At 40.7% G+C, this 26,883-nt stretch overlaps 1 protein-coding gene across 2 annotated transcripts in view; it reads right to left on the bottom strand.

Moving 5' to 3' along the window:
- The window catches only part of DDAH1 (dimethylarginine dimethylaminohydrolase 1), a 145,983-nt gene that overhangs the window by 116,542 nt on the left and 2,558 nt on the right, over window positions 1–26,883 (bottom strand). Inside the window, exon 1 of one of the 2 annotated variants that reach the window (XM_061121493.1) lies at window positions 16,330–16,365. The exons of the other annotated variant lie outside the window; for it this stretch is intronic. Coding sequence (XP_060977476.1) covers window positions 16,330–16,350 — 21 coding nt within the window. The 5' untranslated portion in view covers window positions 16,351–16,365. Of the gene's footprint in view, window positions 1–16,329; window positions 16,366–26,883 lie in introns of those variants that run through there. 2 annotated transcript variants of the gene reach the window in all.

Raw genomic sequence — 26,883 nt, 5'->3', positions numbered from 1 at the left:
ACATTGCAGGCGGATTCTTTACCAACTGAGCTATCAGGGAAGCCCAAGCAACCTAAAAAGAAACACAAAATACTGTGGTATGATTGAGGCATTTAAAATTTTTACTACAACTTTTTCATAACTAAGAGCAGGCTTTTTCTTTAAGGCAAAGTCCAATTTTTTTTTTTGGATCCCTGAGTCAGACTGTCAATCCTCTTTATAGTCCCAAACAACTCTATCCTCTTTTGCTATACTCCTCTCCAACTTCCCAATATCCCTCTGAAACTGGTGTGCAATAATCAAACTACATTGTAAGCTTACAGGGGTCTAACCAGAGGTGAATAGCTGGAAAGATCACTATATATGATTCTATGAATTGTGCCCTGAAACTTGGAAGTCTATTCTCATGTAACACTCTCAATAATTCTTGTTTTTAAAGGAGTTGGAGAATGTTATGAAAAACTATGCAAGCTGTAACTTTTCATAGGTCAGAAATACCCAGAAGCTTTGGTTTTTAATGTAACTTCCTTAGATAAAAACTAGTTTTCCTTTTCCAATCCGGGAAGTGAATGTCTGTAATACAACATAAATTACACAGTTTCTGATTTTACTGTCTAGACACCATCAGCCCCTTTAACACTACCTTCTCTGTCAAAAGTCTGGGCAGGGCCCAAAAACAACTGATGTCCAACTAAGCTTGGAAATATATATTCCTTCCAACTAAAGCTGGCAGGACTCTTGTGAGCATATTTGAAGCCAACAAAAAGCAGGATTGGAAAATAAAGAATGGTTAAAAAGGTGGGGTGGGGGATGGCGAATACAAAACCCTTTCACAAATTAACAAGGCTCAATGGCATCAACTTGAATGGTTTGTCTCCACCTTAACTTCCAAATAAGGTAGTGTATCAGCCTTGCAGATAAATGCAGATATTTTTATAGCCTCATCATCCTTAGTAGAGGCTCCACTGTCTGACAGATACAGATAATAAGAGAATTAAGTACGTGCTCAAGAGGACAGCAACACTCACCTGGGTTTTTATAGCTCCTCTTCTCTGAGCTCAGAGTAATCCTTCAGCACAAGATGAGTGTACAGAGAAAAGAGACAAGCAATCAGCGGCTTGTTAAGGATGGAGGGTTACGGAACCATATGAAGACTGCAGATCCACTACCTTTCTCCTTTCTCAGATCACTCAACTGCTTTCCTTTGAGCCAGCTGAGGAAACGCTACATTAACCTAATAACAGTAGTAGAAATAAAAGTAACAGCAGCTTTCATTTTTTGAGTGATGACTGTATGCTAGGCATTATATTAGATGTTTCCTGTTTATTATTCTTATAACAGCATAGCTTTCAACTCTATGATATGTTTGCTGCAGAGCCACAGAAGAAAGATCTATCTTGGAGCATGCACATCTAAGGAAGATTATTTAATGAATTTCCAAAACAGATTTTGAGGAAATCTTGCTTATGTGTAGCAAAGGAAATGGCAACCCACTCCAGTATTCTTGCTTGGAGAATCCCATGGACAGAGGAGTCTGGCGGCTACACTCCACGGGGTCCCAAAGAGTCAGACACGACTGAGCGAATTCACTTTCACTTTAACATTACAAAGACTTTCCACATTTGTTTTTCATTTCATTTTCACAAAAGCCTTGAGTAGCAAAAATCCTTTTTTTCTATTTTGCATAGGAGGAAACCAAAGCTCAGGGAGACAGTGACCAGATCTGTGACTTGAACAGAAGTGTCCTAACTCCAACTCTTCCTGCTTCACCAAAATTGCCCCCTACAATAGTGGGCCCTGATAATATTGTGAATGCTAAACCATATTAGACACAGTTGACTCCATTCAATTGACATTCACTAGTTCCAGAAAAACATCTATTTCTGCTTTATTGACTATGCCAAAGCCTTTGACTGTGTGGATCACAATAAACTGTGGAAAATTCTGAAAGAGATGGGCATACCAGGTCACCTGACCTGCCTCTTGAGAAACCTGTATGTAGGTCAGGAAGCAACAGTTAGAACTGGACATGGAACAACAGACTGGTTCCAAATAGGAAAAGGAGTACATCAAGGCTGTGTATTGTCACCCTGCTTATTAAACTTATATGCAGAGTACATCATGAGAAATGCTGGGCTGGAAGAAGCACAAAAAGGAATCAAGATTGCTGGGAGAAGTATCAGTAACCTCAGATATGCAGATGACACCACCCTTGTGGCAGAAAGTGAAGAAGAACTAAAGAGCCTCTTGATGAAAGTGAAAGAGGAGAGTGAAAAAGTTGGCTTAAAGTTCAGCATTCAGAAAACTAAGATCATGGCATCCAGTCCCATCACTTCATGGCAGATAGATGGGGAAATAGTGGAAACAGTGGCTGACTTTATTTTTCTGGGCTGCAAAATCACTGCAGATGGTGATTGCAGCCATGAAATTAAAAGACGTTTACTCCTTGGAAGGAATGTTATGACCGACCTAGACAGCATATTAAAAAGCAGAGACATTACTTTACCAACAAAGGTCCATCTAGTCAAGGCTATGGTTTTTCCAGTGGTCATGTATGGATTTGAGAGTTGAACTATAAAGAAAGCTGAGCACAGAAGAACTAATGCTTTTGAACTGTGGTGTTGGAGAAGACACTTGAGAGTCCCTTGGACTGCAAGGAGATCCAACCAGTCCATCCTAAAAAGGAGATAAGTCCTGGGTGCTCATTGGAAGGACTGATGTTGAAGTTGAAACTCCAATACTTTGGCCACCTGATGTGAAGAGCTGACTCATTAGAAAAGACCCTGATGCTGGGAAAGATTGAGGGCAGGAGGAGAAGGGGATGACAGAGAATGAGATGGTTGGATGGCATCACCGACTCAATGGACATGGGTTTGGATGAACTCCAGGAGTTGGTGATGGACAGGGAGGCCTGGTGTGCTGCGGTTCATGGGGTCGCAGAGTCGGACATGACTGAGTGACTGAACTGGACTGAACACTGAACACAGTGCATCATTCACTGTGCTCAGTACTGGAAGCTCAGAAGTGAAAAAGCCACAGGTGATGTAGGAAAGGAGTTCACAGATTAGTAAGGGAGATCTTCATGTAATTAAGTAATTGCAATAGAGAGCAGTTTGTACTAACCAAACAGGGGACACATAACTCTAGCATTGCTTCAAGGAAGAGGGGCATCTGAGATAGGGTTAATAGGATGAATTTAAGAGTTCAACAGGCAGGCCCTTCTTTAATTTTCAATGAAGAAGGGTAACAGACTAATTTGTGCAATGGAAGAACTGTGCCTAAGACCAAATATTAGGAAGACTGACATAGGTTGCTTTTGCAGGCCAGATCATAGGACAACAAATTAGGAGGGATGGTTAATGTTAGAAGCAAATGAAGATACATAAAAAATAAAGAGGTCCTTCTCTTTTCCCTAAAGGTTAGGTGCTCAATGAAAATGACACATTATGTTTTAATAGGCCAGATGAATTTATCCCAACAGTTAAATGTCATCTGCAACTCTGACCATTTGCTAGAATGGTAAACTAAAATATTTCAGCCCAATAAAAATATCTGCAACATGCTTATGTTTGCTTTCTGGAGCATCTCTAATTGGGGCTGGTTAGAAGTTGGAATACTCCTGGTGAGCTATACTGCCCAGGAGATTGCTCATGAACTTGTGTACTGGAGTGCTTTCGGGAAGACAGGAGCTAAATGTCAGCCTGACTCAGCAGTTCATCTCCATCCCAAGTTCACTTTTGACCTACCCTTTGGCAATATCACTTCAAAGACATCAAGGTGGAATTCCCATCTTCTGAGGCCCAATATCCCAAATCCTCTCTTTCATGCTCTTGTGTCCCTTATTGTAACCCCAACTCCCTCTCTCTTCCTCCTCCTCAAGCCTCCCTTCACCACCCCTAATCATCTGGAGAGGCAGCACATTTCTAGGTGGAAATTGAGGATCTCATTTCCAGCCAGTATTTCCCCCATTCTTCTCCTTGTCTCTTCCCATTTGCCCATTTTCTTCTCAGAATCCATTCTCCTGTAGGTTTATTATGTCAATTTTTATGTGTGGGCAGGAGAGAAACATTCTCACTGAATGGACGTAGTAGGGGGCCACCTTCAACAGAAGAGAAAAGAAGGTCATCATCATAGAATTTCAAAACTCAAACAGAAAAAAAGCCAAGATGGTGGTGTCACCCAAAACATCTTTTTTCCCCCTCAACAGTTCAGTGTTCAGATTCACCTCTTAGCAGGAGGAAACTAGCTCTACATGAGACACCATCACTGCCCATCGATATGCAGGACTCTGCCCTGTCCACAGACTCTGCTGTTTTGTAGAAACCTGCTCTGGCCTTTGACCCTGAGGCATAGCTGACAGAATCAACATTAGGCATCCGGCATAAACCCAGTCCATCCTTAGGCTGGAGAAGGAACTGGCAACCCACTCGAGTATTCTTGCCTGGAGAATTGAATGGAGAAAGAAGCCCTGCAGTCTATAGTCCATGGGGTCGCAAAGAATCGGATGTAACTGAGCATCCCTAGGCTAGCATCCCTAGTCATATACCTATGACTTGGCTGCCTGGCTCAAAAAATTGGTATGAGAATCCCCATGTGGGAATTTAAAATTGAGAAACTGCTCAGTCCGACTGATATGAGGTAAACATTGAACCACAGGGAAATGAAGCTGTGAGAAAATAACAGAATGAAGTAGATCCATAGAGACATGAGTGAGCTTGAGGAAAAAGAGTGACTCCCTGTTCTGAGTGATTTTGTGGTTTCAATTTGAGTAAGTACAACACACCAATTTTCCTCCTCCTGTTTCTTGCAGTAGCCATGGATAGGTCTCTGTTGTTTGCAAAAGCCCTAAAACAACTAGAATACAATGCAAAAATCATTGACCCAGTAACTGATTGCTTGTTTTAGCCTGGAGACAGATTTGATAACTCCCCATCAAAACTTGCCAAAGATTCAAATTGAGTTACCAGAAACTGTAAGATTAGTCAGTCTGAATTATGCAAAATGTTAACCAAAAGTTACAGTGGCCTTTACTCTCCGAGTTTCCTCATCCACAGGCTAATCCTCAGTGAAAACACAGGAAAGATCTCTCCTCTGTGAAACTATCCTCTTCCTTCACATCCAATTATCCAGACAAGCCAGCTGTGCCTCTGTGTCCATCACTTATTCTAATTAACCCAAGAAAGCCATGGAGGCCTTGTACAGTGCTGTGTGTGCAACAGTAAATATCAGCCAATCATGATCAGGAGTTGGCATCTTCATCATCATTTCTGGTGAGAACATCAAGGTCTATTAGTTCCAAGTTGTGATTCTGGATCACCAGGCAGAATTCATGTTTTTATCACTGCTAATTCTGTTCTTTAATTCTCTCAATCACTTCTGTTCTAAACGATAAAGAATGGCAGGAGCTTTTAAGAGTGCAAGATCCTGAGAAGCTGGTTTATTTTCTACAAAGGTTTCCTTCCCCTCTTCCCATCACCCGTCTTTGTTTACAAGTAAATGCCTCTCTATTGCTTTCCCTCAGAGCAAATATTCACATGAAAAACATCTACATAATAAGTGAGTGGTGTCAGAATCTGAAGAAATGTGCTGTGTATCAATAGCAGCTTTAAGTTCCCATTATGGTTCAGGACACTCCAGTGACTCAAATGACCTTTCTGTTCAAGGATTTGCATCACTTCCTTTGTTCTAGCTTTGCACTATATGGAATTACAATAATGTGAGTAATTTTTCTTCTCCAAAAAAGAAACAACACTACAAAACACAGGAAATCTATGAAAACATTTTTGACAATTGAGATAATCACATTTTAATCTGTTCAATGAAATACAGTAACATTACTTTTCTACCAGAAAATGCCTGTTAACTAAATTGTACTAAAGCTACTTTAGCGATAATTCAAAGAATAAATTTACTTATTAAATTGAGCCAGAAAAGTGGCATTTAATTGATAACTAATTACTATAGGAGGTGAGGAGGGAAAAGAAAAATTAAATATATGCTAACTTAGGGAAGTTATTTTACTCCAAAATTCTTCATGAGTGCTTAGTTACTTTAGTCGTGTCTGACTCTTTGCGACCCTATGAACTGTAGCCTGCCAAGCTCTTCTGTCCATGGGATTCTCCAGGCAAGAATACTGGAGGGTTGCCATGCCCTCCTCCAGGGGATATTTCCAACCCAGGAATTGAATCTGTGTCTCTTATGTTTCCTGCATTGGCAGGTGGTTCTTTACCAATAGTGCCATCTGGAAAGACCAAACTTCTTCTTAAGATGCGCCTAATAAATACTTTAAGACATATAAGCATGTATTGGATCTGATGTCCAGTCAGCAAAATGGTCCACCAGGGCAAGACCAGTAACCAGGGATAGTTCCAACTCCAGGCAGAAGGAAGAAGAATCATAGTGGGACCAGAGGCTCCAGCAAAAGGGATCAGGTTGATGGGTTCACCCCAGCATAAGACAGGCTGGTGTTTGCCCTGAAGGCTGGAACACCATGGTACCTAAGGTCTTGGCATGTTTCAAGGATTCTCTCACACAAGAGCTAGAGTTCAGTATTGAAGTCTTTAGTGGGGGATCCAGGCAGAAAATCAGCAAAAGGGGTCAAGATATAAATCAGTTAATGAAACCAGGGTACAACCTCAGCATGTGAAATGAGCAAAGGTCATGACAGAGGAGGCCAACAGCAGAAATGATGAGGCTGACCCACTAACCTATTGACCAAAGGGTCCTTAAATTTCCTCTGCTAATAGCCAGACTGCTCTAAGAGCTTGGAACAGGACCAAGATAGCTGGTGAGAATGATAGACTTAAATTTCTGACTCACAATAAATACATGATAAACCATATTATTGCTGTTGTTTATTGTGAAAGAATTAACTGAGAGAAGGTGGGTCACACTGGAAGGAGTCTAAGAACCTGAAAACTAGACCTGTCGCATGGAGAGAAATGTTTGGTAGTGAAAGTTCAGGGAGGTGGGTGGAATCTTTGGAAAGATGGTGGCAGGAACCAGTGGGAGATAAGGTTGAGAGGTATGAGGATGTGTGATGGGGTAGAGATAGACAGACCACAGGGTCCACAAGTCAGAACTGGTCAGAGGCAGGTCCCTAGGGGGCTGGATTACAGGGGCAGGAAGGACTCTAGTCCTCTACAGAGGGGACGGGGGATATCCAGAAGAATAAAATCAAGAGCTGTACAAAAAGGAACATTGACATGGGTAGCAGTGGTCCCAAGAGCAAGACTGCAGAGGGAGGGAGGGTAAGGAGCCAAGAGTTTGTTTAAGCCATCACAGAAGTTCAGCATCTTAGTTATGGGGTTAAGGGATGCTGAGACCCAAAGCCAAGCATGTCATCCTACCCTCCCTCCTCTAAAATAAAAGGAGAACAATGTCTGGACATAATTCTATGTGCATCCCTGCTCCCTCAATCAAAACGTTGGTGCATAGGAATTCAGCAAGTTGCAGTTCACTTGTACTGAAGCTTGTATTATTGTATTGTTGACCCGGGGTCTGTGTTTCCAACTGAGACACAGAGTTAGGGTAACAACTACTTCGGGAATAGTGATAATCTATGTCCCTATCTTTCACATATTTTTCACACATTTTCCCCCTTCGAATCAGCTCTGGGAGGACTGAACAAGTCTGTGGGTGAATAGATGGAATTAACCCTTGTTTGTTATTCCAAAGAGCCAGGGGGGTTCCTTCCTTGAGCTGGGCCATTCCCAGGATCCCTGTTCAGACTCTTACTAAGCATGCCTCTTGCACATACAAGTTAAGGGCAAAGTTCTCCAAGGGCTGCATAATTATTTGGTGAGGAACTCTGCCAACAAATATCAAGCCCAGACTAAATGTGTGGCTGGAGACACTGGCCAGCTCATCTGTGATTCTGCTAGGTGGGGAAAGTTTTTGGGTTAGCCTCAAAGATGAAAGATAGAGGGATGGGCAGCTGCTGAGTTGAAACTTGTCTTCAGAAAGGAAGCCTTTGTTTCTCATTCTTCTTGATGTCCTCACTAATGGATGGGGTACCAGCCCCTGGTAGCATCAAACCTGTGGCTGGCTAGTTGTGTCAACAGAGTCTCACTAAGTTATGTCTCTTTGTGACCCCATGGACTATAGCACACCAGGCCTATCTGTCCCTCACCATCTCCTGGAGTTTGTCCAAGTTCATGTCCATTGAATCAGTGATTCCACCCAACCATCTCATCCTCTGCTGCCCTCTTCTTTTTGCTTTTGATCTTTCCCAGCATCAGGGTTTTTCCAATGAGTTGTCAGCTCTTCGCATCAGATAGCCAAAGTATTAGAGCTTCAGCTTCAGCATCAGTCCTTCCAATGAGTATTCAGGGTTGATTTTCTTTAGGATTGACTGGTTTGATCTCCTTGCTGTCCAAGGGACTTTGGAGAGTCTTCTCTAGCACCACAATTTGAAAGCATCAATTCTTCAGCGTTCAGCCTGCTTTATGGTCTGGCTCTCACATCCATACATGACTACTAGAAAAACCATAGCTTTGACTATATGGACCTGTGTCAGCAAAGACATGTCTCTGCTTTTTAATATGCTGTCTAGGTTTGTCACAGCCTTCCTTCCAAGAAGTAAGCATCTTCTAATATGGGGCAAAAAGCCAGATACACTCCATGCACTACTGTAGATTCTGCTGTCTCAAGCAGACTGGGATCCAACGAGTTGGTCCTAAGGCTTCTGCAGAGGACTATGGGACCAGGGACCCATCTCCAGGTCAGGCAGGCTATGATCCCAGGTTCTGGAGTTAGAGTTCAGAGGTAGCCACTACATAATACCTACAGCCATGATCCTTTCAGAGTGTTTTCACTCATTTCATTTAAACTTCAGCACAACAGAGGGTGACTGACAGTAGCATAACCCCAGTTTACAGGGAGGAATCCTGTGTCCACAGCAGTTGTCCTCTAGCCCCCAGCTATACAGCTTTTAAGCAGAGAGGTTTGAAGACTTCTATTCTAGGTCCTGCTTAAAACCAACCTACCACTTTACTGCCTGGGGAAGGGTCTCTGGGAATACCATATTCGGCCAGTTATTTATCATTTGATCAACAAACATTTATTGCCTACCATTTAATAAGAGGTATTCTAAGAAATAATATTCAGGCCCTTTTCAGCTGAGGTCTATGAACTTTTTACAACCTTTTGAAGAAAGTCATCCTTTACCTTTGCACCTGTTTCCAGTTTTCGGAAAACATTTTAATTTAAAATTTATTTTTTATTATCTTGATTGCAGTATAGTTGATTTACAATGTTTCACATGTACAGCAAAGTGATTCAGTTATATGTGTATATGTATATATACATATGTATGTTTTTTTTCAGATTCTTTTCCATTATAGGCTATTATAAGATATTGAATATAGTTTCCTGTGCTGTACAGTAGGTGCTTACCACTGTTTATAGGTACACATATATTTGTGATTATTTATTTTACGTTTTTCTCCCCAGTTAGACTGCAGGTTCCATCAGGGTAGGTTTCATATTTGTTCACTTTATCTGTTTTATATATAGCAGGCACCTAACAGTAATTGCTTGTTGAATAAACAAAAGCCATGTTACACTTTACAGATGACAAAACTATACCCAAACTATATATACTTTACTTATATATATAACTATATATATATATATACACATAACTATATATATATATATATATAAAACTATACTTATGTGCCCAAGTTTACCTTGCTAACAAGGAGTAGATCTTTAAGTTGCCTGGAGCTTTCTAAGGGTAGCCTCTTTTTATCAAGGCCTCTCCCAAAGGGTTGTCAGAGCATTGTTGTCACAGTGACATAGGTCAAATCTATTCAGTCAGAGACATCATCAAGAATAAGCTGGTCATCTCTAGTTCCTAAATAATAACGTTACTACTACCATTCCTTGATAGTTCAGTTGGTAAAGAATCCACCTGCAACGCAGGAGACCCCTGGTTTGATTCCTGGGTTGGAAAGTCCTTTGGAGAAGGGATAGGCTACCCACTCCAGTATTCTTGGGCTTCCCTTGTGGCTCAGCTGGTAAAAAAATCTGCCTGCAGTGCGGGAGACCTGGGTTCAATCCCTGGGTTGGAAAGATCCTCTAGAGAAGGGAAAGGCTACCCACTCCAGTATTCTGGCCTGGAGAATTCCATGGACTGTATAGTCCATGGGGTTGCAAAGAGTCTGACATGATTGAGTGACTTTCACTTTCACTACCATTATGTACACTCTATCCCTCATCATAACAATGTTACCAGTGGAATCACATATGTCAAGGTCATCACAGTGTTCGGCATACTTCAATCTTCAACAACCTTGGGCAGCAGCAAAAAGACATTTTACTGGAAATTGAAACTTGTGAATTGCCCAAGATGATGTAACTGCAAAGAGGAACCAAAACTCAACTCCAGGTGGAATTTCACCTTGCAACATAAGAATTTTAGAAGTTCTTAAAAATGGAAAAGATATTAAATGTATAAAGATGTTAGAAATGTGAATTCAGGAAGTTCCCTGGCAGTCCAGTGGTCAAGACTTCGTCTTCCAATGGAGGGGGTGTGGGTTTGATCCCTGGTTGGGAAGCTAAGATCTCACATGCCTCAGTGCAAAAATAAAAACATATAATAGAAGGAATATTATAAACAAGTTGAAAAAGACTTTAAAACAGTCTACTTCCACAGGTTTCCCGAGTGGTTCAGTGGTAAAGCATCTACCTGCCAATGCAGGAGACATGGATTCAATCCCTGATCTGGGAGGATCTCACATGCTTCAGAGCAACAAAGCCCACGTGCCACAACTATTGAGCCTGTGCTCTAGAGCCTGTGAGCCACAGCTACTGAAACCCTCCTGTCCTAGAGCCCCGTGCCCCACAACAGGAGAAGCCACTGCAATGAGAAGCCCATGTGCCACAACTAGTGAGTAACCCCTGCTTGCCACAACTAAGAAAAGCCCCAGCAGCAACGAAGACCCAACAGCCAAAACCAAAAATAAATAAATAAAAATGTAAAAAAAGGACATTGCTATGAAAAAGAAAAACAAAGTAAACAGATGGGACTGCTTTAAAAGAAAAAAAAAAAAAGAAAGGTCCACATCCAAAAAAAAAAAAGGAAATGTGAATTCAAATCTAAACACCCATATGCAGCCAGTTCAAATGGTAAGCTTAACAGCAGAGATTCTTGAAATACTCATTCAGAAGATCAGAAGGATGAAGAGGACTTATACGAAGAGTATTACTTTTTGTTTCAGTTGAATATGACAACTCACTCCAAAGTGAGGTAGAAAAAAGGCCGGGGCCCATACTGTTGTTTAGTTACTAAGTTGTGTCCAACTCTTTGTGACCCTATGGACAGGAGTCCACCAGCCTCTTCTGTCCATGGCATTTTCAGGCAAGAATACTGGAGTGGGTTGCCATTATACTTGCCTTTTTGGTAGCACAAGCTTTAGTGGACTGGCCCAGCCACAACTGAGGTTCAAGCTCAACAGATGTTTCTAATGTTACTTTCCCAACCTCCTGACAGATTTCAGGCAGAGTCAACACAGGGGACCAAAATACAAGAGCCCTGAATCCCAACCCCAGGCACAGTCTCAATGTCTGGGTAGGTCCCAGGTAGCAAGGCCACAGTCAAAGGGACAGAGGTCTCCAGTTTCCAGGGAGAGAAAGTAGCAAGACAAAAGTGCAGCCTCAATCCCTAGGGGCTTGAATGACTGCTCTCTAGAAAGATGGAAAGCAGACAACCACAAAGAGGAAAGGGACTGATCAATCACTGATAGAAGAGCTCCTCCTGAATGGTACTGCTAGGCACTTTAATATGTAAATAGATCAAATCAACATAACAAACTTATAGTGTGATCAAAACTACTCCAGTGTTTACAGATGATGAAATTGAAGGCTCAACTTGCTCAAGGCCACACAACTAATAAGCAGTGGAACCACAATTTGAATCCATAGCTGTCCTCTTCAACCCCTCAAGGCACTTGGAAAGGAGAAGGCACAGCTCAAGGAACGTCACAGGAGTTGGTCTGCTTCTTGAGTCAGTTTTAAGGCATGTGTCTCTACATGCCAGGCTCCGTGTGCCAGGTGATCATGCTGGGATGAAGATGACTGATATACCTAGAACAATTAGGCACCTCAAGTGATAATGGATTTGGGGAGTAGAGCAAGCTAAAGGTACAGTTGGGCAGATCAGAGGGGAGCAAGGGACAGTAGGATCAGCAGATATGAAGCGGATGTCAAGAAAGCATGAAAATGCACAGGGCTGTAATGTGGCCCTTTCAACAAGAGGTGTGTTTTCTGAATACCTGCCATCCTAGGCTATAATATACCATCATACTTTGGTTTACAAATGAACATATCATGTCTAAATGTATAGAAACACTCTATAGCATTTATGTGAGGGAGTCCTTGATATCTGAAAATGCTTATTCACTGACAGAAGCCCAAGATTTTCCAACTAATTTTTTCACTATATTTCCAATGTTTGCTTTTCTCCTCTTCCTCTCCATCTCATGCACTCTGCTACATTTAGATGAGTGGCCTTACCTTCCTGTTAGGTAATGAAAGAAGTGCCTGAGGCCAAGCTGCCCGTTTGCTCAATGAGTCAAGTGCCTTTGACACAGGCCAAAATTCTATAGTTGCTGCAAACAGTGAAGAATGTCAAAAAAACCACAGTGATGGTATTCTTTCCATGTTGGTCTCCTAAATAAGTAGATTTCAATGACAATGATCCACAGTAAGAAATACACTTTACATTGGGATCCACAACACACAAGGGAACATGTATACGTGCATGTGTGAGAAAAGAAGACAAAAGTTACATAAAACAATACCTGCCTGTCTTATGCGCACACTCTGATATTTCTATCAGAAATATTAATTCTAGTTCATTGCAAAAAACAAACAAAAGGGGTAATGATACACTAGGTTGACTTTATGATCCCCTTATGAGTTGAAACTTGTAATTTGACATCACTATCAAGGTCCAGGAAATGAGGACAAATCCATGGTGTTACAGAAACTCCCCAACTAGAGAAGGGTAGGAAAGGTCCAGGAACTGCACAAGTTCCTTCTCTTCTGTTGACAGTTCCAGAGAACAGTAAAACCAAGAGGAAAGAAGGTGATCACAGACTTGGAAAAGCCCAGTGAAAAAGTAGAATTAAAAAAATATTCCTCCTGGCTAGTGGTCCACCAAAATAAAGTGACTCAAGATTCCCTCTAATCATTTTTTTCTAAAGGGAACTGAATGGTCTTTTTTCTAAAAAAAAAAAAAAAAAAGTATTATTTATTTATATGTTTACTTATTTATTTTTGGCTGTACTGGGTCATTGTTGCTATGCATGGGCTTTCTCTAGCAGTGGCGAACCGGGGGACTCTAGTTGTGGCAAGCAGCGTGTGGGCTTCTCATTGAGGTGGCTTCTCTTGTTGCAGAGCATGGGCTCAGTAGTTGTGACCCACTGGTTTAGTCGCCTCTTGGCATGTGGGATCCTCCCAGATCCCAGGGATTAAACCCGTGTCCCCTGCACTGGCAGGCAGATTCTTAACCATTGGACCACCATAGAAGTCCTTTCCTCTAATCATTTTTGATGCCCCGCATTACTACGAAGTATTATTTACAGAGAAGGCATTGTTAGAAAACTGATTTTAACCAAACCCGACTCAGAATGTGTTAATTTATCCAAACCTGATTCAGAATGGGTGTGGGGCTGTGTGTGTTTGTGTGTGTGTGTTTTAAACAGGCCAAGGGACAGTAGCTGTTACATTTTTGGAATTTCCAGTCATTAGGCTGACCTCAGGGCAGGCGAGGGTACGTGTTTCATTCAGGGAATGTGTATCGAATCATAATTGAGCCCTTAGCCAGCTGAGGCCAGTGGGCTGTATCTTGTATATTTTTCTGCTTTTACTTTCCAGAAAATGTTGTAACTTAAATCCCTATCATTTCTCCCCCTCACCAAGAAGCTTCTCTCTGGGGTCCAGTTTAGCAGCAATATTAATCCTCAGTTTCTTTCAAACCACTCAGAGGCTGCAGTTATCCAGTTGAGTGCTCACAAAGAAAAATGCAGACATGAACATGACAATCACACTATCCATTTTTCCTCAGGTAATTATAGTTCCAAGATGCACATTTCTAAGCCCTTTCCCTACAAACACACAATTTCTCCGGTCACAGCCACAAACTGTTTGCCTCTATCATTAATGTCTCTTAGCAAAATATTCAAAGCACTCCTTTTCGGGGGGCGGGTGGAGGGGACAAAAGAGCATGTGTGAGGGAGCACACTTTACTCTGAGTACTAGGCTGCTCAGCTGTGAAAAGGGAGTTACCATGGGGAAAAAAAAAACTCACACTTTTTTCCCTGTAGTTACAGACCACCTCATTACTCACCGGTAAAATGCACTTTCTCAGAATGAACTACAACCTATACATTGGTCAAAGCGTCTCCTATTTAGTGGACACCATCAACAACAAATAATGCTGAAATGAATTACTTGAGGAAGAAAACTAAATTTCCTTTGGGCATTCTTTCATAAAAGCTGGATTTCTACCCATTTAGTATGGCAGAAGTGGGGAAAAATGATGAAAGCAGTGATTTTCAAGGTCCCTGTAGGTCTTTTGGCAGTGGTCTGAGAATGACTTGAACAAACATTATGACTTTTAGCACATTCTGGGGCTCTTTGAACAACAGCAACAAAATGCTGTTCTGAGTTTCAGTTTTCTTTCCAAGAGGACCCAAAGCCAAATCCTGACCCTGGGCCCTGAGGTCTCCTGGGGTCCATGAAGAGCTCGGCTTCCACCTGGGCGCCGCAGGTGGGAAGATGCAGGAGCACAGCCTCTCCTAATGCAAGGGGCTAGTGATGCTGCCTGCTAATCAACTCTCCAAAAAGTGAAAAAAGATGCAAGTTCAGATGGAAACTATTCTTTCTCATCTTAGTCAATGTAACTATCCCTGGTTTAGAATGTCATCAAAGAAGGGTAGATAGAATCAGCTCCCAGCAAAGAGTCAAGTAAACAGTCTTCTTCCTCCTGATGTTCCCCAATTATGATTTCTGTTGTTGATGTTGGATGGACAGGAATACAAATAGCCAGGATACCATTCCGGTAAGGATTCAACCCAAGCAAGTGGAAATCAGTGTGCTTCAATATGTATAGAGAAGCGTTCGGGATTCTGGCCATGATTCCCAGAACCCAGGGGCCAAAAGATATGACCCTCTAGAATTTCTATAAAAGGGTGACTGGTACAATCTGGTTGAAAGGCCATATAGTGGGTTTTTATACTTTTTTCTTAGCATGACTCCGAGTAAGAAACACATTTTATGTTCCTAACTAATATACACATGAACATGAATGTATAAAGGGAAAGGTTTCATGAAAAAATATTGACCCTAGGTTGCCATGTACTCTGACATTTTCTACTGATTCTATTATAAGAAAAATAAAAGAGCTGGACATGACCCACTGAATTGATTTCATGACCTCATGATAGTAGATGGATAGCAGCAATTTGAAGACACACACACACACACACACTGTCCTAAGAGCCTTGTCTTGAAGCTGTGCTCTGTTCAGAGTTAAACTGCTTATACATTTGGAGAAGCTTGGGGAAGCTTGGAGACTAAGGGGAGCCTATAGCTTTAGAGATGCATAGTAACAGAGTAACAGAGAAAAATGAAGAATTCAGTGCCCTTTTTAACTGTGGTCATTCCCTCTCCCAACAGTGCATTTTTTGGAGAAAGGGGGGCCAGAAAGCCAGGACCCTTGATAAAGGACTAAAATGGCACACAGGAGAATATGAAAGCAAGAGCAAAAATGGTTCGAGTGCCTCAAAATAAAGAACTAGATTTAAACTTCTGCACATAAAACTCTTGAATTGGAAAATACATCTATATGGCAAACATGAGTGAAGCCAAGCTTTAGTTACTCTCTTTCCCTGTAAAATGGAAGTTCCCTTTTGATTAAAAAAAAAATTAAGATTAAAATAGATGTATTTTTCTTCTATTTTTACCTTGTAACTGCACCAAGATTATTTAACTAACTTCAATTTTTTGGACTCATTTCAAGCTAAAAATGTCTAAGTTTATCACAAGCATATTTCCAAGTTAAAAAAAATTATGTCAATATCTTACTTGTCAACAGTCTTAATTTTTACACAGCTTATTATAGAATGGCTACATCTAAATGAGTATCTTGCTTTTTTGGTGTTTACTTAGAAAAATAACTACGCATTTTTTGGAAGACAAAAGATAAAATCTGGAAAATGAAACTGAAATTTCATCACCAAATGGAAATTAGTAATATGCATGGGGGGTTTATAAGAAAGAAGCGCTATGGGCAAGTCAAGATGTTTAGTTATAAGAGAAAACACACCTCACAGGACATACCTTGTATCCAATTCTCTCCATTTTTTTGGGCTACTGATTCACATTCACCACAGAAACATCAGCTGGTAGACACAGATGACAGTGATGTGTGATGAGAGAAATCATGTGGAATGATTTCTAGGAATCATATGATCTTTCAGCGGCTTTTATTTGAAGTTTTCTGTGGGAAACATTTCTTATCAAATGTGCTATATAAAAGGTTAAATAAGCAGAGATTTTGACATAGAGTTAGAAAATTCAACTTCATCTCTTAATGGGTCATCATTAGCAAGGCATGAGTTTAAATGATTGGTTAATTAAGCAGAACAAGTTTAATGTTTTCAGTTGAAAGAAATCCAGTAGTTTATTCATCAAACCCCAATCCCATCTCACAAATATAAATTATTATAATCTCCCTATCCCCCATCCCTTCTCCACCCTCTACTTTCCACCCTAATACACTCTGAGTTCCAAAAGGAAAGTGTGGCATCTCCAAGCTGGAAAGAATATTAGATCTTATTATCACTACAAAAATCAAAACCAGCATGCCCCAACACCTAGGACAGTGTTGTATTCTGACTTTGCTGTTGTCTGCAGCTTCTACAAAATTCAACCTATGATTATAAATGCATGTTCAGTTTTGGGTACACTTGATTTATATTAGTGTGAGATTCAATGGTGTCTACTGCCAAGATGGAAAGATTTGTGAATAAAAACACATTTCAACAGCAAACAGGAACGAGTTCTCTCTTACCTGCCATTGACATGGGTAATATTATATACCTATATGTGGCAGATGCCAGGTTTGCTTTATATATCCTAATGTGCAAATTTTGGGCCAAAGGGGAAAAAGCACAACTTAGCCAAATGACATTCTAGCAACCTCAAGAAATGAATCTCAGATTTGGAGTGGACTTTAGTCCATTCGAGAGTAAGACTATATAGTTCCCAAACTGTGCTATTCAGGAATCCTGGAAGGAATGCCAGACCCTGATGGAGAACAAGGTAGAAGAAAAGATGGGAGGACAAGTTAGAAATGTAGTGTGTCAGACAGCCAAACCTCTCTGGGCCCCAAACAGGAAACATGATTAAGGAGTAGTTCTCCTGGTGAACTTAGAACTGGGAATCAAAATTTTCGATCTGAGGGGGCACAGACAGGCTTTTCTCAATCCTGCATCCTTTTCAACATTAGTGAAACTAATTTCCACTGTGCCATCACCCTCATCCTATCCCACAGTGCTCTCTGTCTCTGAAGACTGCCTCTCTCTGCCTTGCTCTGGTTGCTGCTAACTCAATAATCACGTCTGAGAAGCCCTGGTATGGGTCAGACCCACCTCCTGGAGGTTCCTTAGCACCAAAACCCTATTCTCCAAGTGTCTGCCACTGGTCTGCCTCCCTAGCTGGACTGTGAGGTCCTTGTAGGCAACAGTGGTATCTAATTCACCTACATCTCCACAGCATCAAACACTGAGTCTGGTGTGTAGTAGACAGTTGTTGAATGCACAAACATACACTAGCGATCCAACTATTATGCCTTCAGCTTCAAAATCACAGTCATTTTTAACACAGTCATGGCACTCATCATTACTGCTATAAATAAATAATAAAATTTCAATATTTCTTTTTTTTAAACTTTTTATTTTATACTGGAGTATAGCTACTTAGCAGTGTTGAGATAGCTTCAGATGCTCAGCAGAGTGACTCATACATATAGTAACCATTCTCCCTCAATCTCCCCTCCCATCCAGGCTGCCAGATAACATTGAACAGAGTTCTCTGTGCCATTTAGAAACATTTTATCCATTTTAAATATAGTAGAGTATCTGTGTTTATCTCAAACTCCCTAACTATCAGTTCCCCTGACTCTTCCTGGTAAACATAAGTTTGTTCTTTAAGTCTGTGAGTCTGTTTCTGAAGAAAACTTCTGAAAGTTTTCCATGGAAAACTTCCATATTTCTTAAACAAAATAAGGACAGAGAACTCAAGGCAAACACATTTTTAATGAAGTCAAAGATTTACTTACACATATTCAAGTCAAGCAAAATACTGATGCACTTACTCATCTCTATCAGAATGACAACTTATACCATAAGCCCATCTAGCTATGAAAGCAGGCTAAAAGTTGTATTCCCTTTAATTTGTTATGTTAAACTAATTCAGGTTTGTCCCCATTGATTTGGTGGGCAAAATTTAACCCACCCTGTACTAATTCGTACTTCTGTCTTCATAGTCTGCTATGCTCACTTCTCTGGTCACATAAACACGATGAATCTGAAGTCCAGTGATCTATTCCTTCTATGTGATTCTACCCCTCCACCAGCACTCAGTTTTAGGAAGGCAATGTACATTATTACATTGTTTGATGATGACATAGTAAACTAGGATGGTGTTACATGCACACATTTTTAAATGGGATTTGTTGTTTGAGATTACTCTGTCCATTTGGATGAGAAGTGCCTGTTTATGAAATGTGCCTGAGGACTCTGACAGATTTAATGCCTAATATCAGTTTAGGGAAAACAGTGAAAGCCAACTTCAAAGGTCAGGGGAGCATTCTGATGGAACATCAGGGATTTTGTTACAGTAAATAAAGATTCATCTATTATATGGGGTGAACAATGCACTGCAGTCTGTATAAGGTATAAATGAAACCTCTTCTCATTAAGATTTCAGCTATTTTACCTTCAATTATGGTACCTCTTGATTAGGAGAATGAACTCTACCACATATCCAGATCTCCAGTCAGGAAGCTGGGCTTTCTGAAGTGGTTACAGATTTTAACAGCAAACGCTGTCAAGTAAATAATGACCATCACTCATTTTCTAAACACACATCTCCAAATTTAGATTGAGTTTCATGAATCATTTATTTATGATGCAAAGATAGTAGAAGGTAAATCTGTTCAAAAGTCTTAAGTAGATTTTTCTGTGTTGTGGTTTACATTAATGGACCAGATACCTCATTTTGAAGAAATCTGAGCTCAGTGAGAATTCAAAAACATGCAAAAGCAATTTCACAGCATATCTGAATTATAAGGGATCTATCTCTGCCTTCTTAGTTTTATGATTCTAAGGATCTCTGCAGAAAGCTCATTTTCAGCTAATAGTATCTAATAGATGTCACTCCCTACTCATCATTACGTTCTTTCTTTTCAAGGCTTTCAAGATCAACTGCACGGGAGTAGATTACATTATTAGATGCATCCAAGTTTCCAAGAAACAGTTCAATTTCCAAAAGCTTATTGCCAAGGCCACATAAAAGAGTCTGAAAAGAAACACCCTGAAAGGGAGCAGTTGTTCTAACCAGTTTGAGGTGACAATTTATCAAGAACCGTTAATCTGCTGCCATGTGAGTCACCTCCAGCTCATTCACTTTCTAGCTTGGTAAGAGTCTGGGTAATTTCTAATTATGGCTTAGGGCAGTTTTCTCACCTGAAGTTAAACGGAAGTTTGAAGAAATGTGTGCATTTTAAAAAGCAATCAATCAGTCTGCTGGTAAATAAAGCACAATTATTCATGAACTGTGCCCAGGCAATTTGAGGGTTTCATATAAATGAATTATTTTTTTAACTAAAATGAAAAAAAAAATTAGTTTTTTAGGAGGGAGAGTGGTAAAATGATTCACTTAGTTAATGTCCAAGTTATATTGTACATTGTTAGTGTATAAAATGAAACTCGGGTAGCAGTTTTATATTGATTTAATGATCCATTAAACTCGACAACTGGCCACAAGCCCTTCAAGCAAAAATGATCATACTTTCATGAGAAGTTCAATTCTGCCACTAATTAGCTGTGTGTGACTTTGGATCAGTTACTTAACCTTGGTTACCCAAGACTCAGTCCCCTTATCTTTTAAACAGAACTAATATTAATAATAATGCTGAGGCTTCCCTGTTGGCTCAGTGGTAGAGAATCTGCCTGCCATTGCAGGAGACACAGGTTCGATCCCTGGGTCGGAAAGAACCCCTGGAGAAGGAAATAGCAACCCACTCCAGTACTCTGGCCTGGGAAATTCCACAGACAGAGGAGCCTGGTGAGCTATAGTCTATGGGGTTGCAAAGAGTCAGACATGACTTAGCAACCAAACAACAAAAATAATAACATTATTTTTTGCTATTCACACACACACACACACACACAACTTGGTTGGTTATTAGACACGATCTTAATGCTCACCTTGCCTTTGGAAATAATATAATTATGCTTTTTCCTAACCAAATAAGAAGCCAGGACCAAAATGCTGCTGCTGCTAAGTCACCTCAGTCGTGTCCGACTCTGTGCGACCCCATAGACAGCAGCCCACCAGGTTCCCCCATCCCTGGGATTCTCCATGCAAGAACACTGGAGTGGGTTGCCATTTCCTTCTCCAATGCATGAAAGTGAAAAGTGAAAGTGAAGTCGCTCAGTCATGTCTGACTCAGCGACCCCATGGACTGCAGCCTACCAGGCTTCTCTGTGCATGGGATTTTCCAGGCAAGAGTACTGGAGTGGGGTGCCATTGCCTTCTCCCAGAACCAAAATATGTAGATGCAAAGAGCTAACTGCCCTAATAGAATAGAAATTACTATGCAAGTATGTATTGCTTACCTTTCCATTATACCTTCCTGTCCGCCACCCCCCAGCCCACCCCCACCCCCACCCCTGGCCTTCATGTTTATTTCTACATTGGATATCTATTACCTTGTGCTAAGCGTTGCCTTCTTCCTAAAGAGGTCCCCAGTAATGCAAAGGCTCTAGTTAGGGATAACTAAAGCCATTATCACTTTGTGAGAATGAATTTGTGTGGCTTTTCTCCTAGACAGAATACTTTATATATTAATACTTCGTACCTGGGAAAATATAAAATGGCTCTGAGAGAGGGGTAGAAGGGCACAGGATATATTTCACAATTTTTCTTGAATAAATTTTGTCAGGTAATCATTTACTAAGTACTAAGAACCTTCTGGAAAAAAAATTACAGAAAATGGCATTAGTATTTGCCTCAGGAAGAGAAGTGGGTAGTAAGGTACAAGGGTGAGGTGAGGGGGGAAGACTTACCTTTACTATGCTTCCTTTTGTACCTTTTGAATTTGGTACTGCAGGCAAGTATAATAGAAATTTTTATTTTTTTAAAAATCCAGTCATCACACTCTGTCACTTGCCTTATTTCAGCTTTTAGATATCTGTTTATTCAACTTCTGATATTTATAATTGACCTTTTCCCCCTCTAAAATGTAATCTGGATTCATTTAAAATATGACTGGCTTTTCAAAGCTAATTTATTTGTCTTCAAAGTATTCAACATATGAAGGCATTCATATTCCTGAAGACATGGAGTTATAAGGCAAGTAATATTATAAGCTGACTCTCTATATATACAGTTTTCTTCACTAAAACTTACGCTTGCTGCAGACATGGTCTGTGTTTTACTAATATTTGGAGGCCCCTTTCTGGCAAATACTGAGCGTGCACAGAAGGGATACTTTCTTGAGTTTGGTTCTCAGTCCTTTCTTCCAAGGAAGAAAAGTCATTAAATATAACATGATGTTTTGATTAAGAAGAAACTTCAGCATTTTAATAAAAACAAAACAACAACAAGAGACAAAAGCATTAAAAGAGAGAGGAAGAGGAAAAACAGTTACCTAGAGTTGCAATGAAACTTTTGGGACTCTACTGACTGGAAATGCTTAAAAAACACCATATGCCATAATGAGGGAGAGCAAAGGTTGACTTAAAATCATAGACACATTTTTTTTTCAACAAAATATTTGCCACATGACTATTGTGTACAAGGTCCACAGGATAAAATGTTGAGCAATGCAGATATGATCTTTGCCCTCACAGCTTTCATAACAGTGAGGGGGCTATAGAAAGATACACAGACAATTATCGTATGTTACGATAAATATAACAGGGCATACAGAGGTGTTCATAAAAGAAGAACCAATCCTATGCTTGAGAACGTGAGATCTAACATCCAAACACTTGGAACTAAAGCTTTAGAGTCTGGCAAATCTGAGTTCAAATCCTGGTTTCATTGGTTAACTTGGGTCCCAAAATAACTGCAGATGGTGACTGCAGTCATGGAATTAAAAGACACTTGCTCCTTGGAAGAAAGCTATGAGAAACGTAGATAGCATATTAAAAAGCAGAGACATTACTTTGTCAACAAAGGTCCATCTAGTCAAAGCTATGGTTTTTCCGGTAGTCATGTATGGATGTGAGAGGTGGACTGTAAAGAAGGCAGAGCATCAAAGAATTGATGCTTTTGAACTGTGGTGTTGGAGAAAACTATTGAGAGTCCCTTGGGCTGCAGGGAGATCAAACCGGTCAATTCTAAAGGAAATCAATCCTGAATATTCATTGGAAGGACTGATGCTAAAGCTTGAACCTCCAATACTTTGGCCACCTGATGCAAAGAGCCAACTTATTGGACAAGATCCTAACGGTAGGAAAGATTGAAGGCAGGAAGAGAAAAGGGTGACAGAGGATGAGATGGTTGGATGGCATCACTGACTCAATGGACATGAATTTGAGCAAGCACAGGAGATGGTGAAGGACAGAGAAGCCTGGTGTACTGCAGTCCATAGGGTCACAAAGAAAGTCAGACACAACTGAGCGACTGAACAACAACAATAACTCTCTCAGTTCAGTTTAGTCACTCAGTCGTGTCTGACTCTTCACGACCCCATGAACCGCAGCACGCCAGGCCTCCCTGTCCATCACCAACTCTGGGAGTTTACCCAAATCCATGTCCATTGAATCGGTGATGCCATCCAACCATCTCATCCTCCGTTGTCCCCTTCTCCTCCTGCCCTCAATCTTTCCCAACATCAGGGTCTTTTCAAATGAGTCAGCTCTTTGCAATAGCTGGCCAAAGTATTGGAGTTTCAGCTTCAGCATCAGTCCTTCCAATGAACACCCAGGACTGGTCTCCTTTAGGATGGACTGGTTGGATCTCCTTGCCATCTAAGGGACTCCCAAGAGTCTTCTCCAACACCACACTTCAAAAGCATCAATTCTTCTGCACTTAACTTTCTTTATAGTCCAACTCTCACATCCATACATGACTATTGGGAAAAACCACAGCCTTGACTAGACAGACCTTTGTTGACAAAGTAATGGCCCTGCTTTTTAATATGCTGTCTAGGTTGGTCAAAACTTTCCTTCCAAGGAGTAAGCATCTTTTAATTTCATGGCTGCAATCACCATCTGCAGTGATTTTGGAGCCCAGAAAAATAAAGTCAGCCACTGTTTCCACTGTTTCCCCATCTATTTGCCATGAAATGATGGGACCGGATGCCATGATCTTAGTTTTCTGAATGTTGAGCTTAAAGCCAACTTTTTCCCTCTCCTCTTTCAATTTCATCAAGAGGCTCTTTAGTTCCTCCTCACTTTCTGCCATAAGGGTGGTGTCATCTGCATATCTGAGGCTGATATTTCTCCTGGCAATCTTGATTTCAGCTTGTACTCCTTCCAGCCCAGCATTTCTCATGATGCACTCTGCATATAAGTTAAATAAGCAGGGTGACAATATGCAGCCTTGATGTCCTCCTTTTCCAACTTGGAACCAGTCTGTTATTCCATGTCCAGTTCTTACTGTTGCTTCCTGACCTGCATACAGGTTTCTCAAGAGGCAGGTCAGGTGGCCTGGTATTCCCATCTCTTTCAGAATTTTCCACAGTTTATTGTGATCCACACAGTCAAAGGCTTTGGTATAGACAATAAAGCAAAAATAGATGTTTTTCTGGAACTCTCTTGCTTTTTCAATGATCCATCAGATGTTGTAATATGATCTCTGGTTCCTCTGCCTTTTCTAAAATCAGCTTGAACATCTGGAAGTTCACGGTTCATGTATTGTTGAAGCCTGGTTTGGAGAATTTTAAGCATCACCTTACTAGCATGTGAGATGAGTGCAAATGTGTGGTAGTTTGAACATTCTTTGGCATTGCCTTTCTTTGGGACTGGAATGAAAACTGACCTTTTCCAGTCCTATGGCCACTGCTGAGTTTTCCAAATTTGCTGGCATATTGAGTACAGCACTTTCACAGCATCATCTTTCAGGATTTGAAATAGCTCAACTGGAATTCCATCACCTCCACTAGCTTTGTTCATAGTGATGCTTTCTATGGCCCGCTTGACTTCACATTCCAGGATGTCTGGCTCTAGGTGAGTGATCACACCATCGTGATTATTGGGTCATGAAGACTTTTTTGTACAGTTCCTCTTTGTATTCTTGCCACCTCTTCTTAATATCTTCTGCTTCTGTTAGTTCCATACAATTTCTGTCCTTTATTGAGCCCATCTTTGCATGAAATGTTCCCTTGGCATCTCTAATTTTCTTGAAGCAATCTCTAGTCTTTCCCATTCTACTGTTTTCCTCTATTTCTTTGCACTGATCACTGAGGAAGGCTTTCTTATCTCTCCTTGCTATTCTCTGGAACTCTGCATTTAAATGGGTATATCTTTCCTTTTCTCCTTTGCTTTTTGCTTCCCTTCTTTTCACAGCTATTTGTAAGCCCTCCTCAGACAGCCATTTTGCTTTTTTGCATTTCTTTTTCTTGGGGATGGTCTTGATTCCTATCTCCTGTACAATGTCACGAACCTCCATCCATAGTTAATCAGACACTCTATCTATCAGATCTAGTCCCTAAAATCTATTTCTCACTTCCACTGTATAATCATAAGGGATTTGACTTAGGTCATATCTGAATGGTCTAGTGGTTTTCCCTACTTTCTTCAATTTAAGTCTGAATTTGGCAAGAAGGAGTTCATGATCTGAGCCACAGTCAGCTCCCAGGTTTGTTTTTGCTGACTGTATAGAGCTTCTCCATGTTTGGCTGCAAAGAATATAATCAATTTGATTTTGGTGTTTACCATCTGGTGATGTCCATGTGTAGAGTCTTCTCTTGTGTTGTTGGAAGAGGGTGTTTGCTATGACAAGTGTGATCTCTTGGCAGAACTCTATTAACCTTTGCCCTGCTTCATTCTGTACTCCAAGGCCAAATTTGCCTGTTACTCCAGCTGTTTCTTGACTTCCTACTTTTGCGTTCCAGTCCCCTATAATGAAAATGACATCTTTTTTTGGATGTTAGTTCTATAGCGTCTTGTAGGTCTTCATAGAACTCTTCAACTTCAGCTTCTTCACCATTACTGGTCAGGGCATAGACTTGGATTACCGTGATATTGAATGGTTTGCCTTGGAAACGAACAGAGATCATTCTGTTGTTTTTGAGATTGCATCCAAGTACTGCATTTTGGACTCTTTTGTTGACTGTGATGGCTACTCCATTTCTTCTAAGGGATTCCTGCCCACAGTAGTAGGTATAATGGCCATCTGAGTTAAATTCACCCATTTCAGTTCAGCTTAGTTTGCTGATTCCTAGAATGTTGATGTTCACTCTTTCCATCTCATGTTTGATCACTTCCAGTTTGCCTTGATTCATGAACCTAACATTCCAGGTTCCTATGCAATATTGCACTTTACTTGCTTCTATCACCAGTTCCATCTACAACTGGGTGTTGTTTTTGCTTTGGCTCCATCCCGTCATTCTTTCTGGAGTTATTTCTCCACTGATCTCCAGTAGCATATTGGCCACCTACTGACCTGGGGAGTTCATCTTTCAGTGTCCTATCTTTTTGCCTTTTCATACTGTTATGGGGTTCTCAAGGCAAGAATACTGAGTGGTTCGCCTTGGGCAATTTATTTAATCTCACTAAGACTCAGTGTCATCAACTTTTAAACACAAATAATGATAACAATGAGCACAAGAGTTGATGTGAACATTCAATGAAATGCATGTCATAAATCCAGCACAATGTCTGGCAAATGGCAAGCACCCAGTAACAATTAGCTAATAATATTAATGGCAACAGTAAGCTGAGAACTGACACTTGAGTCAGAAAAGCCAGATAAAATGCAGGAGAGGAAGGAGAAATAATGTCCTGGGTGAAGGAGGAATGTATGCCCAAAAAGCAATAGCATGGTGACTCAGAAAAACAAGCTGGCTTGAACCAAGGGTTGAGAGGCATGTGGGGTGGGGTCAGAGATGCAGCTAAAGCTGAAAAGGCAAGGAGAGCCCAGAGCAATGGGTTTATCAAGCTCAGTGGAGGCCCTTCTAGAATTTTAATCAGAAGAGGAGCAGGATCAGATTTGAGTTTTAGAAAGACCAACTTGGCTACAGTGCAGAAAATGGAATGAGTAGTAAGAGACAGGAAACAAGGAGATCAGTGTTAATAATATTAAAATAATGCTTTGGCTGTTGTGGAATTTCAGTTAGGGAGATTAGTGTTACGTGAAATATTTATATATAATAATTCAAGAGGGCCTTGAAGTAATTATTATCAGCTTACTGATATTAGCTAATTGTTTAGCTGTTAGCTGCTTAGTTGCTAAGTCACATCCAACTCTTTTGTGACTCCATGGACTGTAGCTTCCTGTAGGGTCCTCTGTCCATGGAATTTTCCAGGCGATAATGCTGGAGTGGGTTACATGTTCCTTCTCAAGGGGATCTTCCTGACCCAGGGATCGAACCATGTCTCTTGCTTGGCAGGTGGATTCTTTAACATTGAACCACCTGGGAAGCTAACTAGTATT

The sequence above is a fragment of the Dama dama genome, chromosome 20, assembly GCF_033118175.1.
Source record: "Dama dama isolate Ldn47 chromosome 20, ASM3311817v1, whole genome shotgun sequence".
Classification (NCBI taxonomy): domain Eukaryota; kingdom Metazoa; phylum Chordata; class Mammalia; order Artiodactyla; family Cervidae; genus Dama; species Dama dama.
The sequence above is the reverse complement of the archived record's forward strand: the minus strand, read 5'-3'. Positions and strand labels throughout refer to the sequence as shown.